Source organism: Phoxinus phoxinus, assembly GCF_949152265.1.
Source record: "Phoxinus phoxinus genome assembly, chromosome: 21".
Classification (NCBI taxonomy): domain Eukaryota; kingdom Metazoa; phylum Chordata; class Actinopteri; order Cypriniformes; family Leuciscidae; genus Phoxinus; species Phoxinus phoxinus.
Genome location: NC_136896.1, coordinates 1,595,140 through 1,614,012, shown reverse-complemented (window position 1 = coordinate 1,614,012; position 18,873 = coordinate 1,595,140). Strand labels below are relative to the sequence as shown.

The following is an 18,873-nucleotide window of genomic DNA, read 5'->3' as shown; positions in this document are numbered from 1 at the left end:
TGCACATTTTCACTTGATTTATTTTTTGTGCATTAAAAGTTCACATCTGTCTGAGAGTCTGACACGTGCTGTTGGACATCGAGATGCATCGCTAACACACCGAGGGAAGGTTTGCAGATTTCAGATGACCGCGGTCCTTTCCATCAGAGCATTTACATGTAAGTGCCCTTGTCTTAAAATGCACCGTAATAAAGCATTCATATATTACAGATGCTCTGAGTCGCCACCTTTTTAACAAGCCTGTCGATGGCACAATGTCTCCAACACGTTAGATCATTGACATTAGCATGAATAATTTAACAGTCCCAGCTGTTCACCGCAAATGCTTCTGAAAGAATCAAAGCATTTCTTTATAATATCTGGGCAAAGTGAATATATAAAGTACAGACTTTAAAGATCAGAGCTGCCAATGGAGTATTTACAGTCTTCTTTCAATCTGTTGATGAAGACTTGAACCCTGTGTTACGTTTGCACATCACTGAGTTTCACAACACTTTACATGAAGACACATGGGTATCTTTAATGCATTATGAATTGTAATGCGCCGTGCATTGTATGCTTGCATGAATAGGAACCCCAGTTATAATACATTATAATACTCATCTATTCATTCTTGCACTTTTAGAAAGTGTAATGCGTTAAAACATGAAACAACCAATTTCAGATGTAATCTGCAAACGTTATAATAAATTTTAACTTTGTTTAAATATGCAGGGCATTACAGTGTACATTATAATGCATTATACATAAACATACATAAAGAGAAAAAATTTTATTCTGTCATTATTTACTTGCCCTCATGTCAAAAATATATATATTTAAATACTTTTGTTCTCCTGAAAAACTTTTTACTTAAAAAAACAACAAAAAAAACTGTTCTGAGGTTCAGTTAACTAAAACCATAAACATTTTTGTTACTTAAAACTTAAACTACATATATTAATAAATCAATAGCCATTTTTCCACCCCCTTTTTTTAATGGACATTTTGGGATATCGCACAAGAGAAACACGAAGGAAACACCAAAACGTGCATTAATTCTAGAAATGCATATAAAATAATGCACGCTACATTTAGTATACATGCGCATAAATTATGATGGGAATTTACTGAATAAATTCCTCAATGCACATCAAAAAGTCATGTGACCAAATGATGAGACTGCATAACTGGACTAACCAGCGGACGATCTTAGTGCAATGTTCGTCTGGTCGTTCTGCAACGCCTGGTTCAGTTTAATGTCCTTTTTCTTATACATGTAGAAACACCCACAGTGGCTTCTGCTGCAGCAACCTCCATGTTTGGTGATATTTGGCACCGGTTCATCAGGAAGTGATGATTTAGTTCTCTTCGACTTACTAGACAGAAATGCTTTATTCACAAATGTTTAATGCAAGTTAAACTCACAACTTTGGATGGAAACATGGCTATTGATCACTGCGTTCCTCACTGAAATATCACTTTTCCCATCATCATGTCCTTTTAGAGCCTGAGCTTCTGTTATTATTGCAGTTGTGATCGCTGTGAACTTGTTTTATGAAGCTAAATATTCTTCAATAAATCTGTTCTCCACAGAAAAATAGCATCTGGGTTTGGAAGGACATGATGGCGAGGATGCTGGTCTTTTCACTTCATAATAATTCCTGATCATTTACTCTCCCCCACGTCATCCAAGATGTTCATGTCCAAAGGGTTGAAGGTCCAGATGTGAGTTTCAGTGCAGCTTCAAAGTCTCGACACGATCCCAGCCGAGGGATAAGAGTCTTATCTAGACAAACCAGCGGCCATTTTATAAACAAAATAAACATTTATATACTTGCACTAGCTCTGTGATGCGCCACACATTACGTAATCACATTGTAAGGTCAAGCGTGAAGAAGGCGGAAGAACAGATTTGGTGTTTAAAGAGCGAACGTGCAAAGACAAAAAAAAAAAAAGCTAAACGTGGACGATTTTGAAGTTGGAGGAGAAAATGAGGGAGTTTTTCGCCCAACATTTCTGAACCGTGACCTTTCAACGTGATTACGTAATGTGTGGCACATCGCAGAGCTGGTGCAAGATTAGCATTTGTGGTTAAAAAGCATGTAAATGTTTATTATTTTGAGAAAATGACATTGTTTCGTTAGATAAGACTCTTATTCCTCGACTGGGATTGTGTCGAGACTTTGAAGCTGCACTGAAGACTGCTGGACCATTAAAGTCACTATATGGAGAATGTTTTCCTCAAAAAACATTTCTTTTCGACTGAAGAAAGAAAGGCATGCACATCTTGGATGACGTGGGGGAGAGTAAATGATAGGGCTGTTGGAACGAATTCCGAAATTCGAATATAATTAGAATATTTAAAAAATCAATAGCCTACTATTCGAATCTTGCTTTTTTATGTTTTTTTATTATTTTATTATATGCAATCTTGCCTTTCTCGCCAACTTGGCTTACACACGCATGTGAAAATGAAATGCTTTTGTTTCGTCTGATAAACAACAGTTTTTGAATCGTAACACAATTGTGCGCGTTATCCACGCTGTATCATAACAATAATGGCGGAGAGCAATGTCTCCACGGAAACTTTTGAGAAGCGATGTGTGGAAGGTGTTTGGATTTCAAACCATAAATGGGAAAATCACAAATAAAGAAGTGGCAATTTGCAGAATATGCAAAATCCGTGAAGATCGGAGATATAAAAAATGTCAATTTAAAGTCATTAATTTTCTTCCGCTGTTTTATTGTTAATAAAAAAAACACCATCACCCGTTTCTAAATGTTAATTGTAATGTTAGCTGTCCCTCTAGTGGACAGAACGTGTAACAACAACCAAATGCTATAGTGGCATTGACGATCCATAAGCCTGTGTAATGTTGTAAATATTAATAACAGGATGAATTTGAGCATTTAATATTCGAATATTAAAAAAAAATAAGGAATGGAATTCGAATAGTATTATAGATGAAGATTGACTGCCCTAGTAAATGATCAAGAAATTTGAACTCAGAAGTGAACTACTCCTTTAAGTGAGGTCAGTCTGTTATGCTGGACGCTAACTAGCGCTAGGACGTCTTTCTCTGCGTCTCCCATCATGGATTTGAAATCCCGAACGCATCCGACAGCAGTAATGAGATTATCTCAAAGGCTGTTTTTCTGGCCAAGAACACCTCAATGTCTGGGATCCTCTGCAAAAGATGTCAACAATAATATTGTCTTGAGTTTACTTGACGCAGGAGCTGCTCGAGGGCAGCTGGGATGTAGCGGTTCTGACTCTCTGCTCCGCGAACGCTGTGGTTATCTCCAGATCTCCCTGTGAGGAGCTCAACACGCGGTTGTGGCGCGCGTGCAGGGCTTCGGTGTTCCCGCTGGTGGTGTTGCTGCTGAAGGCCTCAGTTTTGAGGTGTTTGGAGAAGTGCACGCTGAGGTTGGGCCGCTGTATAGCGCCGCCCTGGTGGCCGGGACGCCGCAGGTAAGAGGACAGCGTGGAGACGCAGCTCTTCTTGAAGTTCTCGTTCATGAAGGCGTAGACGATGGGGTTGTTGAAGGAGTTGGAGAAGCCGATGGCCTGGACCACAGCGATGATCATGTTCACCGTGACCTCGTCGTACCTCTTCTCCAGATCATCTGAAGGAAAACGGACAGGTGTTTGATTTCGGTGCATGAAGCTGTAAAGGTTAATTGCTGACAGCTCATATTGGACCGTTTATTTGTTCCTGATTTAAGACGCCTATTTGTAGTTACCCTGAACATATTGTTAGGGACACCTGGGTCCTGTACAAACTCAGGGTTACGGGATTAGTTTCGAGTTGACAAAACCAATCCAATCAGGTTTTGTTGGCTGATCATCAACTTGGGCTTTATTTTTTTATTTTTTTATTTTTATTTTTGTCAAATTTATTTTTCTAGTTTTTTTTATTATTTTTTATTTATTATTATTATTAAAGGGTTAGTTCACCCAAAATTGAAAATAACGTCATTAATGACTCACCCTCATGTCGTTCTAAGCCCGTAAGACCTCCGTTCATCTTCGGAACACAGTTTAAGATATTTTAAATTTAGTCCGAGAGCTTTCTGTCCCTCCATTGAAACTGTATATACAGTATACTGTCCATGTCCATAAAGGTAATATAAACATCATCACAGTAGTCCATGTGACATCAGTGGGTTAGTTAGAAGTTTTTGAAGCATCGAAAATACTTTTTGGCCCAAAAATAACACAAAATAAGACTTTATTCAGCATTGTATTCTCTCCCGGGTCTGTTGTCAATCCTTCACAGTTACGCTGATGGCGTAAGACGCTGATGACGTGTTATCTGGTGCGCCCGAGCTTCATTTATAGACTGAGGGAAACGCACGCTATAAAAGTGTCTCATCCGCGACATGCACATTTACGCACCATTAAAAAAATGATATCCACGCAAACAATGTAGAATAGCTTGAATATAGCGTGCGTCTCCCTCAGACTGTAAACGAAGCTCGGGCGCACCAGATAACACGTCATCAGCGTCTTACGTCAGCAGCGTCACTGCGGAGTCCTGAACGCAGATTCACAACAGACCCGGGAGAGAATACAATGCTGAATAAAGTCTTATTTTGTGTTATTTTTGGACCAAAAAGTATTTTCGATGCTTCAAAAACTTCTAACTAACCACTGATGTCACATGGACTACTTTGATGATGTTTATATTACCTTTATGGACATGGACAGTATACCGTATATACAGTTTCAATGGAGGGACAGAAAGCTCTCGGACTAAATCTAAAATTTCTTAACCTGTGTTCCGAAGATGAACGGAGGTCTTACGGGCTTAGAACGACATGAGGGTGAGTCATTAATGACATTATTTTCATTTTTGGGTGAACTAACCCTTTAATGCTGAGAACAGGAACATACAAAAGAGAAAGTATACATCACATAATATCAACCAAAACAATAATAAAGGAGACCATAGCAAATAGGACAAAAATTATACATATGTAAAATGCATTAAAAAAATAAAAATAAGAGGTAGGGCCAGATTACATCACATAAAGATGTTCACATTAAGAGATCAAAAGCAGCACAAATTCTAACAGTCCTTATAGCTTTCTTATTAGTAGATACTGAAATCACATTTAGATAATTTTCTATTTCTTTTAAGAAGACTGAGAAGACAGGTTTACTGTTTGAACATTTGCATTTGTGAATGTAGAATTTGCTTAGGAGAAGAATTAAATTAATAACAAACATGTTTTCGTTTGTGGGGTCTGAGTCAAAGTACCCAAATATAATGTTTCTCATATGTATTGAGATTAAGCCTAACTCAGGCTTTATACTGAGTTTAGGAGTTTAGCTGTGACATCAGCAGTGAACAGCCAATCACAGGCTGAGAAAGAGTGAAACTCATTACTCGCGAGAGAAGCAGGGCAATTCACTTATCAAATAAAAGTATTACAATATTAAGAATTTAAACAAATTTACACAGCAAGAAGAAAATAGCTGTCTATGAAAGAGAACAACTAACAGAAAACGTCTCGCTATATCAGTGCAAGTCAAAGTTGTGAAGTTTATACAGTTAAAGGTATAGAGAGAATTGAACACTTAAGCTCACATGTGGTCATTTTATAGCTTTATCTATTGATTCTAAAGCACATTTATATTACCTTTCTATATTTTTTCATTTAAAATCTGCGTAATAAAAATTGATGAACTAAAATTACATGTGTGATTGATTAAGGGGATACTAATTACATATCTAAATCATACAATTGTATTATTCAAAATAAGCATTACTAAAATGCATTAAAATAATTTGCTGTAGTGCCTTTAATGTGGAGTGGAAACAGGGGGAGTGACTTTATCGCATCATCAGACATGTGACACTTTGCTCACAGCTGATTGGTCCAAGTTCGGTTTGCAACCTTTCACCCGGACCAGGGGCCTCATTTATAAAACTGTGCGTAGGATCCTTACTAAAAGTGTACGTGCGTCCAAAAGCCAAAAATGGCGTGCGCAAAAAAATATTCAGACTTATAAAAGCGTGCGTACGCCAGAACCTGCGCAGAATTCACTTTATAAACCCCAGTCATTTAGCAGAAGATTGTGAACATGCGTCTCCTCCCCGAAATAACCATATATGAGCTTACAACGCCTAGTTTTACTATGCATATCCTCATCTGCATATCATTTGCATATGATTATTCATCCACGTGATAACATGTTTAACGGTACAAGACATTAGGAAAATATGAAATACGGATGTGCTGTCACATTACATTAATAAAAATCATTTAGTAGCCTATGCCTTGTTTTTGAATAAATAAATCAAATAGTGTAAAATACACTTCAGAGAAAGTTTTTCTCAATCTTTTCCACTGGCCAAATAGTATTTTTAATTGATTTATATTTTTAATAGAAACAGATAGACCTTGTTGTGCATTATATTTGCACAATCTGCTATTATCATGATAAACAATTATCTCTGTAGTTAAAACATTAAAACACAGCATGCCAGAGGAAACGTGTTCAAAAGCATTGCATCCACAACAAATATTTATAGGCTATTTATATATATTTTTAACTTTTCAGTTAATGTCATGTAGTTTAAGTGTTTAACTCCGTTAATGAGAATGGCATATTTAATCTAAATGTTTATATCAGAAATAAAACATAGTTTAAATCATTGTTTTATATAAACTGTAGCCTATTTATGATTAGGACTCATAATGAAGATTTACAGTTTTTCTTCATCTGCCGTTAGATATGCGTCAGTTTCACTAAACGGCCCAGCGCGCTCGCTGGCGCGGACATTTAAGAAGGGGTGGATATTTGCTTCAAGTGATAGGCTTGGTGAGTGAAGTTATATTTGTATTATCTTTCTGTATATGTATAATTTTATTTCAATTTTCTGTCTAAAAGTGACCAAAAAGACATTTAACTCCAGCTCACCATCGGTGTCGCCAAACTGCTCCGTCTCCAAAACGTTCGTACGCATGGGTCAGAGTTTGCGTGCAGGTGCGCACATTTTCCCGTCCAGTTTGTTTTTATAAATCACAACTGATGCGTCGGAAGTGGCGTACGCCTTATTCGGGGCCTGTTTTGTGCGTACGCAACGGTTATAAATGAGGCCCCTGGTGCGTTAGTTCCTATGGCGATGAACACGCTAAAAGCCAAACCACTTTCATGCTGCCTAAAACCCAGGGTATGCGCACACTAAACTGAAACACACCTGGATAGCCACCGGCTTCATGCTATAGACCCCTGAACTTATATTTGTGTAGTGTTGTTATGGAGATGTGACCTTTAACCCTGCGCCTTGTGGGCGGCGCTAGTCTAATGACCAATCATCTGGGCTGTTGAGAGTGATTGTGGGTTCAGCCTCGAGAATGGAATGGCACACAACCACAGGTCATCACAGTTACACTCATCTGCCACGTGAATGGAAAGAGCTGAATGGTGTAATCGCACTACTCAGCTGCCGCGAGATGATTGGATCAGGACAGGCGTTCAGCTCTCGAGCGCATTGATGGTTTGAGTGAACACTTACTGTACTCGAACAGCATGTGCACGATGTGAAACGGCGCCCAGCAGACGGTGAACAGCAGCACAATAGTGATCATCATTTTGACGGCACGTTTCTTCTTCCTGTTAGAACCGCAGAAAAGGGAAGTTACTGTAATATCAATGTAATCAGATTACTCTCCCCACCAAGTAACTAGTAACGTAAGTACTTTTAAAGGATAATTCCGGTATTTAACACCTTGAGTCTATATTGTAGTTTGTTTTGGATGAACAAGAGTGGTGGACAACATTTTTTTGACAATGGTTCCTCTCTCGAGTTTTTGACTATAATAGAATTGGCCATGGACCCATTTAACATTGGAGTCAATGTGCATGTCCGAAAATGTCATTAAAACAGCCAATGATGTTCGTTTACAAAACTGTTAAACTCACCGAGTGATTAGTGATGTTAGTTGATGATTATAAACAATATATCGTCGCAATATATGATTCCAATCCATTTATTTTGCTATAGTGGAACTATTTTTTCAGACACTTCACAACCGTGTAACTTCCGCTCAATATTTGAATCTGAAGCGTTAGCACACTCCCGACCACTTGATGGCGATAACCGATGTTTATGTCTCGCGGGACACTCACGGTCACAGTCGAGTTCAACTTCATATTACAAGTAACAATTAATGAAGGTTTTGTTTGTTTATTTGGCTTACTCTCCCGGAGCACAGTTGCTCTGCTCGCTAGCCTTATGAGAAACGGAAGCGAGCAAAACGACTACATCGACCAAATGTAAACAGCCCCCTTTCCGTTCCCGGTAGCGCATTTATATTAACGAGCACTCAGTCCTTCAACAGAATTCAATGGGATTTTACAAAATGACGAATAAAACACGACAGAAACTGAATTTCGCAACACTTTTTGTTTCTGGAACATCAACGAACACCACTAACCACTCGGTGATTTGCACAGTTTTGAAAACTAATGTTAAAGGTTGTTTTAATGACATTTTCGGACATGCACATTGACTCCAATGTTAAATGGGTCCATGGCCAATTCTTTTATAGTAAAAAACTCGAGAGAGGAACCATTGTCAAAAAAATGTTGTCCACCACTCTTGTTCATCCAAAACAAACTACAATATAGACTCAAGGTGTTAAATACCGGAATTATCCTTTAAGTTCACAACTAAGTATCCGAGTTACTTTTTTAAAATAAGTAATGCAAGTTGCTTTGTTTTCCCATTATTTGTACTCCTCTCACTGGCACAAACACACATGTGAAATGCACTGTCCGAATGTTATGGAAACCTGTGATTAATTACATGGTAAATAATACAAATATACTTTATGCATTGAATCTCACTTTATTAACCAATGTCTTTGTTGCTGACCTTCGATGATCCATTTGACCTATGGCTAAGCCACGCCCCCAAACGCGATGAGCCAATCACAGTGCGCATAGCTAACCAATACACTCTGACATTCTCTGCTTCCACGTCCATTGAAACCCATAGTTAAGGCCTTTTTGGTGACTTCAAGTTGATATATAATCTTTCGGTCTCCAAAAATCATCAATTGCCTCCTGTGAAATGTGTCCTACTGTGACCGCTGCCATAGAGCTGGTAAGTCCCGCCCCCTCCGTAAAACCCCGCTGGACCTCAAAGTTGAAAAACCGTCAATGCAAGTGAATGGGAGAAAATAATTATTTTCTGGTCCCGTTTGAATTGTGCCATGAATGTGAACATATGTTGTCTGTGAATTTTTTATATAATCTTTCATGTTACAAGTTTGACAGTATATGGTATGATTCGTCGGCTAGCAGTTGTGGAAAAGACATAACGAGAAAGACTACATGTCGCCTATGTGACGTCACCGCATAAAGTTGACTTACCCGTGGTTTCCGCCAACCTCAACGATGTTGTCCTCTCCCTGAAAGAAGGCGGTGAAGTGCACCAAAGACAGCCATGTCTAGCGGGATCCGTGAGCTAGAGCCGTGAGCTAGTGGTGTTGACGTTTCAAACGCGCCAACAGCAGCGAAGAGTTGTAGTCCACAAAGTGCTCTCACACAAAGTCTACCCGTATCAAACTTCTACCCGCTAAATTGTAGCATTCTTCACACGAAAGATTATATAAAAAATTCACAGACAACATATGTTCACATTCATGGCACAATTCGAACGGGACCAGAAAATAATTATTTTCTCCCATTCACTTGCATTGACGGTTTTTCAACTTTGAGGTCCAGCGGGGTTAGCGGAGGGGGCGGGACTTACCAGCTCTATGGCGCCCGTCACCGAGTGTTGTCTGAGTGAGTGGAGGGGGCGTGGCTTAGCCATAGGTAAATTCAACCATACAAATATGCAAAAATTACTTTAGTTTATTTCACTTTTGGTGTTAAAGGGCCTTTGTTTGCCAAAAATAGAATTGCTTGTTTGTTTTTTTAATTACAAAATATAAGTCCAGCTCAGGTGAGGCAAAGTAACACAAAGGTAATGTAACATATTACATCCCATAACTGTAAATGTGTTACCATAACGCAATTAGTTACTTATTTAGGGACTTAACGCAATATTTTAACACATAAGTATTTTCTCTAACATTGATCATCACAACTCGTCATATTCACTCAATGCGTTTTTCATGATGTAAAGTGATAAGCTTCTGAACTAAAATCAATATTGGTAACACTTAAAGGTAGGGTAGGTCAGAATTGTCTAAAAAAAACTTTTATTCAAATTTGTTTAAACTGTCTTTATATACCAATACATAATTAAAATGCAAGTACTCTGAAATATAGAGTATAAAAAACTGAGTGACTCTAGTGTATTTAATCTTCAATAAACACAGCTCATTAATTCCATTCACTCCCACCTAAACACGTGGGCGGAGCCAGTAATAGCGGCGGTAGTCATGGCAACGGAGAGTGACAGTCGCGCAAGCCAATCACTTGTTTCGTCCCGGTAGGAATTAATGAGCTGTGTTTTTTGAAGATTAAATACACTAGAGTCACTCAAGTTTTATACTCTCTTTTTCAAAGTACTTACATTTTAATTATGTATTGGTATATAAAGACAGTTTAAGCCAATTTGAAAAAAAAGTTATTTTAGACAATTCTGACCTACCCAACCTTTAAAGCCTTTTTAATTATTATGCCTAATAATGCACTGTATGATCTCGTTAATAACTGTAATCACGGGTATAATACATTAATATTGTCATGATCATCCATTCATTGTTGCACCTTCAGAAAGTATAATGCATTAAAACACATGACACACATTTCAGATGTAATTTGGTTATGATTATTTTTAAAAAGTTGAATGCATAACAACGTGCATTATGAATAAGCATTATGCATAAAGGCTTCAAGTGTTTCTATAATCAGAAAAGTAAGCTGGATTTTTATCCACTGGATTTTGGAGTTTAGAGGGGGGATGAACTGAGAAATCATATTTTCCTTGAGCTTTTTAAAATATAAGAGGTCATCATACTATAAGAATATCCTGTAAGTTTCAGAACTGAAAACTTCCTTGTTAGTCCAATCAAAGCTGTTATTGACAGCAGGCCCAGCGAACGACTGGCTTTTCAGAGTGGGGATCACAGGGTCTCAAACCCCGCCTCCGCAGAAGAAGATCGGCACCCACTTCAACACGCCCGTTTAGCCCCGCCCACCGATTCACTCATTACATGACTCATTATAATATGCAAAACTGTCATCCAATCATAGCAGTGGGCGTTTACTTCCAAGTCTTCAATGCACACGCCCATAAAACGAGCGTTTCAGGAGCTAGCTCAAAACCAGGGCAGAAAATAGACGATTACTGATTCATTCTGATGTTTTTGAGTGTAAAAACCAAGCGAACGTCATAAGTTGACCTCAGACAACAATATATATATTTTTAAATGGCCAGTTCATGACCCCTTTAAAGAAACATGTAATGCTATTGGGTAAAATTAGTTGTTTTTTGTAAATATTATATTTTTCTGTTTCAATTGTAAAATGCATCTCATTATGGAAGTAAAATAGGTTGGGAACATGTTGATTGTAAAAAAGAAAACAATCATTTGTCTGTTTTGTCACGTTCCTCTGTACCTGGAGATTTTGTGGACCTCTCTGTGGTTCATGGTGCTGAGGACGGAAGAGTCTCCCACACGCTTGCGGATCCAGAGCTCGACGCCGATGCGGCTGTAGAGGAAGAGCATGGCAGCGAGCGGCAGCAGGAACAGCGCCACCATCATGAAGGTGGTGTAAACCTGGCGGTGCCGCAGCGAGTGCCAGCGCTCCTGACAGCACACGTGATGGTGGTCGTACAGGAAGTCGTACTTCACCTGAGGAACACAGAGACCCGAGGACACCTGACTGGTGTTCATACAAGCATGCATGACTTTTAAAGGAGCCGTAAGCTATTTATTTTAGAGTAGCATGCATATTACTGTGTGTGTGTGTGTGTGTGTGTGTGTGTGTGTGTGTGTGTTTGTTTGTTTGAAGGCATGTAAACGGCATATTACTGTCTCCAGCGTGTGTGTGTGTTTGTGTGTGTGTGTGTGTGTGTGTGTGTGTGTGTGTGTGTGTTGAAGGCATGTAAACAGCATATTACTGTCTCCAGCGTGTGTGTGTGTGTGTGTGTGTGTTTGTTTGTTTGAAGGCATGTAAACGGCATATTACTGTCTCCAGCGTGTGTGTGTGTTTGTGTGTGTGTGTGTGTGTGTGTGTGTGTGTGTGTGTGTTGAAGGCATGTAAACAGCATATTACTGTCTCCAGCGTGTGTGTGTGTGTGTGTGTGTGTTTGTTTGTTTGAAGGCATGTAAACAGCATAATACTGTCTTCAGCGTGTGTGTGTGTGTGTGTTTGAAGGCATGTAAACAGCATATTACTGTCTTCAGTGTGTGTGTGTGTGTGTGTGTGTGTTGAAGGCATGTAAACAGCATATTACTGTCTTCAGCGTGTGTGTGTGTGTGTGTGTGTGTGTGTGTGTGTGTGTGTTTGAAGTCATGTAAACAGCATATTACTGTCTTCAGTGTGTGTGTGTGTGTGTGTGTGTGTGTGTTTGAAGTAATGTAAACAGCATATTACTGTCTTCAGTGTGTGTGTGTGTGTGTGTGTGTGTGTGTGTGTTTGAAGTCATGTAAACAGCATATTACTGTCTTCAGCGTGTGTGTGTGTGTGTGTGTGTGTGTGTGTTTGAAGTCATGTAAACAGCATATTACTGTCTTCAGCGTGTGTGTGTGTGTGTGTGTGTGTGTTTGAAGTCATGTAAACAGCATATTACTGTCTTCAGCGTGTGTGTGTGTGTGTGTGTGTGTGTGTTTGAAGTCATGTAAACAGCATATTACTGTCTTCAGCGTGTGTGTGTGTGTGTGTGTGTGTGTGTTTGAAGTCATGTAAACAGCATATTACTGTCTTCAGCGTGTGTGTGTGTGTGTGTGTTTGCAGTCATGTAAACAGCATATTACTGTCTTCAGCTTGTGCTTCTTGTTCTTAGCCACTCAGACATGCTCAGAATGTCAATCTTTGTAAACGTTTAGATATTTTTGGAGGTGTGTGTGTGTGTGTGTGTGTGTTTGTGTGTGCTAACGAGTCTCTTTGTGTCTCAGTGTGTGTGTGTGTGTGTGTGTGTTTGAAGGCATGTAAACAGTGTAATTCAGTCTGGTGGAAGTTGCAAAATGACTTTAATTGATTATAGAACCATAAATTCAATTGCAAACCACACAGGTTTAACTTTAGAAACTTAAAATCTGGAATTTGCTCATTTTCAGCTGCTTTATCATGCAATTGTTGTACTGCTACTCTTAGACTGCGGTTATGATGATGTATTAAACTTTTATGTATTCATGACATTGTTAAATAGAAAAGATTAAGGTTCTTCAAAAACATTTGCACATCAGCCGACAGCTTTGACGGACACAAGGGTCAGTAATGACTTTTGTAATTAATTATGCATTGTAATGCTCTGTATGATCTCATGAATAACAGTAACCACATTTATAATACATTATAATACTCGTCTACTCATTGTTACACTTCTGGAAAGTATAATGCATTAAAACTAATGACCAATTTCAGATGTAATCTGCAAATATTATAATGCATTGAATTATTTATGAAAACAATGCATTACAACGTACTTTATGAATGCTTATAATAATGCATTATACATGAAGGCTTCAATTAAATAAAGTGTTACATTCGAAATCCAGTGGATAAAATCAAGCTTATTTTGCTGAATATTATGGCAAGGAAACATGTAATGCTGTTGGGTAAGATGCCATCGCATGTGCCGACAGTTACGCCAGTAAATAAAAGTCGTTTTGAAGGTAAAGCAAGTTATTTGCATGCATTACTACTTTTCTGTCTCGTTTGTAAATGCGTCACATTACAGAAGTAAAATGAGTGGGAACATGTTGACTGAACGCAAATAAATCAATGAATAACACTTGACCTTCTGCCATCAATGAACGGCACTCGAGTGAATCTCTTCTTGTGTGTGTGTGTGTGTGTGTGTGATTGCTGACGGACTCAGTCAAGCTTAACTAAACGATCATTTCAAAGCAGTGTGTGAAAGCAGTTAACCTTGTGCTTGTTAAATGTCCTCAGCTAACGGTGATGTGTGTGAGACGGCTGATCCGGCGCTCACCTCTAACTGCTGCACAAACAGCGTCGGCGACCCCACCATGACAGCAGCGATCCACACCAGCCCTGCGTATGGACACAAACCACCGGGATATTAATGTATTCTTCCCCATGAGCCGTCAAGTTAATGAAGAGCAGCTGCATATCCCTGAACCTCGCTGAGAAAAAGCCCTCGAGGAACCGCTCGTATCTGTATGCAAATGAAAAGTATTTCCCAACAGGGAGAGATTACGTTTATTTAACGATGGTTGTTATTTTCTCCATTGGGGAACTGCTTTTTAATGATAACAGGCCTACTGTGAATTGATTAATGTAATTTATTAAGTAATCATCTTTAACGGTACAATCCCTGGTGGAAAAACTACATTACCCATGATTCTGCGAAGAATGCTTCATGACATTGTAGTTCTTTCTTTCATGAAAGCTGTAAAGTTTAGTCTTGTACTTTTGTCCAATTTTTAAAGTACTTGTTTTTGCTTCAAATCTAGTCATACTTAAGGCTTTTCACACTGCGCTTAACCCGGGTTGTCGTCGTTCCGCTTTTGCACCGGTAACCCCGTATTGTACTGTGTAAAAAGACCCTAGATTATTGATAATCATTATATAGATCAGTGCGCTAGATGCCTTGATGTCAAACAGTGACAGAAAACATTGGAGAGACTGATGTGCAGTTTTAGAGCTTTCGTGTAGATATATTGTGTGCGCCGTTTGTCTAATCAGTGACGCTGCAAATTAGCACATTATCCAGGGTTTAGGAATGTACGTGTGAAACATCTGCTTATGAACACCCAGGATGTATAAGCTACATTTACATTTAATCATTTAGCAATGCTTTTATCCAAAGCGACTTAACGAGGATGTCAATCAGTGTCGAGAATTAGCTTTAGCTAAAAACACTATGATACATACATCGGATGACTGTTAAGTTTATCTATGTTATTGTATCTGTCCCTATTTAAATAAACTGAAATGAGGAGAGCAATATGCAGTTAAAGTAACGATAGGACAACAATATGCAAATGCTGTGACCCATCCCAGTTTAGTCTAATGCAATGTATGTTTGAAAAAAAAGAAAAAAAAGATATAGACTAGAAGAGGAGAGAAAAGAAAGTGTTAGTATTAATGGATCAAGTGTTGCATGTGTGAAAAGTGAATCAAAATAGTCCCGGGATCAGTTAACCCGGGGTTTAGAATGACCCAGGGTTAGAATGACCCAGGGTTTAGAATGACCCCAGGGTTAGAATGACCAAGGGTTAGAATGACCCAGGGTTAGAATGATCCATGGTTTAGAATGACCCAGGGTTTAGAATGACCCAGGGTTTAGAATGACCCAGGGTTAGAATGACCCAGTGTTAGAATGACCCAGGGTTAGAATGACCCATGGTTTAGAATGACCCAGGGTTTAGAATGACCCAGGGTTGGAATGACCCAGGGTTTAGAATGATCCATGGTTTAGAATGACCCAGGGTTTAGAATGACCCAGTGTTAGAATGACCCAGGGTTTATAATGACCCATGGTTTAGAATGACCCAGGGTTGGAATGACCCAGGGTTTAGAATGACCCAGGGGTTAGAATGGCCCAGGGTTAATGGTTTCAAGTGTGAGAGTTTGTGATTCACCTGGCAGCTGCTTGGTTTGGTTCATGTTTTTTTTTAAAGCGGTGATTGATTATGATTTAACTTTTCTAACTGTAGTTAGTGTGTAATGTTGTGTTTTCTAACTGTAGTTAGTGTGTAATGTTGTGTTTTCTAACTGTAGTTAGTGTGTAATGTTGTGTTTTCTAGCTGTAGTTAGTGTGTAATGTTGTGTTTGATCATAAACAACATCTGCAAAGTTACAACGCTCAAAGTTCAGAGCAAAGGGAGATATTTGCTTTTAAAGAAATCGCTTTTTAAGAACTACAACAAACGGCTGGTAGGAACTACACGACATTCCTCCCGTTAGTGACATCACCAACCCTAGAATTTACATAAACCCCGCCCCCTGAACACGATTATAGATTAGCAAGACAGAATATGCTAATCAATGACTAGAAGATAACTACACATCATCTACATAAATTCATCAACTAACCATTCAGAAATGTCCTGTTCTTCTGCATGTGTCACTTCTTCTTGAGTCTCTCCATCATTGTCTGACTCCGGTTTGAACATAAAAGACTAAACGTTGTTTAAATTGTCTGTGTGTGTGTGTGTGTGTTTGTGTGTGTGTGAGGTAAAAGGACACAAGCTCTTGAAGCTCCGCCCCCTGTGCCGGGAGCAGCAGCTCATTTGCATTTAAAGGGACAGACACAAACTGTGTGTTTTTGCTCACCCTTAAAAAGTGACAATTTTAACATGCGATATAAAAATATCTGTGGGGGTATTTTGAACTAAAACTTCACACACACACTCTGGGGACATCAGAGACTTATTTTACATCTTGTGACGAGGGCATTACACCACTCCTTTAATTACTGAAGGAAGAGATGAAGGGGAAATACTTTTGGGACTGAGAAGTGGGCGAGAACAGTCGCAATCTATTTAGAACATTTTGGAATGTTTTTTGGACATTTTGTGGAATACCTTTTTAGTAAATGTATAACTTTATATATCCACAGACCTCCAAATAGAAATAGAGAGCACAGCGGTTTGTGGATATAATGATGATCTCCGCTCTCTAGAAATCCCGATACGCTGCAGTGACTGATGGGATTTACATCAGACTGATCCACAGGACTTTAGAGACGCGGCTCGTGATCTGCCTACTGATGTGACGGTGCGAGTACAAGAGATTTCTGATGTCATCTAAAACTTAAACTTGTTTATTTATGTTTGAAATGCCGATGGTTTCGCTAGATAAGACCCGTATTCATCGTCTGGTGTCGTTTAAAGCCCGTTGAAGCGGCGCTGACACTGTCATCTGGACCTTGACCCGTTTGGGGCCCATTGACGTCCATTATATGGAGAAATGTGTTCATCAAAAACCTTCATTTCTTTTCCACTGAAGAAAGAAAGACATGGACATCTTGGAGGACATCGGGGTGAGTAAATTATCAGCAAAAGTTTTTTTAAAGTGAACTAATCCTTTAAGACTGTTAGTGGAGGCAAATCAGATTTTTAGGGCTTCTTGAGGATGTTTATTTGAATGAGAAAGTATCCAGTCGAGTGTGTGTGTGTTACCTAACATCTTGTAGGCTCGCTTCGGCGTGTACTGCCTCTTCATTTTGAGCGGGTAGACGATGCCCTGGTATCTCTCGATGGCGATGCATGTCATGGTGAGGATGCCGGTCACGATGGCAGTGGTCTGCACAAAAGGAACGGTCTTACACACTAGAACACCTGCACATACAACACACACAAAGACAAAACACACACACACACTGTGATTATAGTAGTGCTCAACTGATATCGACAGATGGCTGATAATTATAATACAATTTCTGGATGGTTAAAGGGTTGAAGGTCCAGATGTGAGTTCCAGTGCAGCTTCAAAGTCTACGAGTCTTATCTAGACAAACCAGCGGCCATTTTATTAAAAAAAAATAAACATTTATATTCCTAAACATAGACCTTTCAACTTGATTATGCGTTGCAGAGCTGTTGCAAGACGAGCACTTGTGGTTTGAAAGTATCTATATGTCGCTGTTTGTCTAGACGAGACTCTTGTTCCTCGGCTGGGATCGAGACTGAAGCTGCACTGAAACCGTTGAAGTCACTGTATGGAGGATCAATCCAGGAATGTTTTCCTCAGAAAAGAAAGAAAGACGTGGGGGTGAGTAAATTATCTCATCCTTAAGGTTAAAGGTGCGTCACACTGGACCTTGTGCTCCATTCATCTCCATTCATCTCCATTCAACTCCATTCATCTCCATTCAACTCCATTAATCTCCATTCAACTCCATTCAACTCCATTAATCTCTATTTAACTCCATTCATCTCCATTCATCTCCATTCAACTCCATTCATCTCCATTCAACTCCATTAATCTCTATTTACCTCCATTCAACTCCATTCATCTCCATTCAACTCCATTAATCTCTATTCATCTCCATTCACCTCCATTCAACTCTATTAACTTCCATTCACCTCCATTTACCTCCATTCATCTCCATTCACCTCCATTCAACTCCATTCATCTCCATTCAACTCCATTCATCTCCATTCATCTCCATTAACTTCCATTCATCTCCATTCAACTCCATTCATCTCCATTTACCTCCACTCATCTCCATTCAACTCCATTAACTTCCATTCAACTCCATTAATCTCTATTTACCTCCATTCATCTCCATTCAACTCCATTCATCTCCATTCAACTCCATTAATCTCTATTTACCTCCATTCAACTCCATTCATCTCCATTCAACTCCATTCACCCCCATTCAACTCCATTCATCTCCAATTAACTCCATTCAACTCCATTCATCTTCATTTACCTCCATTCAACTCCATTCACTTCCACTCATCTCCATTTAGTTCTGTTCATCTCCATTCATCTCAATTCAACTCCATTCATCTCCAATTAACTCCATTTATCTCCATTCAACTCCATTCAACTCCATTAATCTCTATTTACCTCCATTCATCTCCATTCACCTCCATTCAACTCCATTCATCTTCATTCAACTCCATTAACTTCCATTCACCTCCATTAAACTCCATTCATCTCTATTTACCTCCATTCATCTCCATTCAACTCCATTTACCTCCACTCATCTCCATTTACCTCTAATCAACTCCATTCATCTCCATTTACCTCCACTCATCTCCATTCAACTC

The 18,873-nt window shown here is 39.1% G+C and overlaps 1 protein-coding gene across 1 annotated transcript in view; it reads right to left on the bottom strand.

Moving 5' to 3' along the window:
• Positions 1 to 2,305: 2,305 nt before the first annotated feature.
• Positions 2,306 to 18,873, bottom strand: part of qrfprb (pyroglutamylated RFamide peptide receptor b) — a gene marked incomplete at its 5' end in the record, with an annotated part of 19,238 nt that continues 2,670 nt past the window's right edge. The window contains 5 exons of the mRNA XM_079595604.1: positions 2,306 to 3,609; positions 7,512 to 7,609; positions 11,576 to 11,811; positions 14,118 to 14,179; positions 17,275 to 17,433. Of these exons, the coding sequence (XP_079451730.1) occupies positions 3,206 to 3,609; positions 7,512 to 7,609; positions 11,576 to 11,811; positions 14,118 to 14,179; positions 17,275 to 17,433 (959 nt within the window). The 3' untranslated portion in view covers positions 2,306 to 3,205. The remainder of the gene's footprint in view (positions 3,610 to 7,511; positions 7,610 to 11,575; positions 11,812 to 14,117; positions 14,180 to 17,274; positions 17,434 to 18,873) is intronic.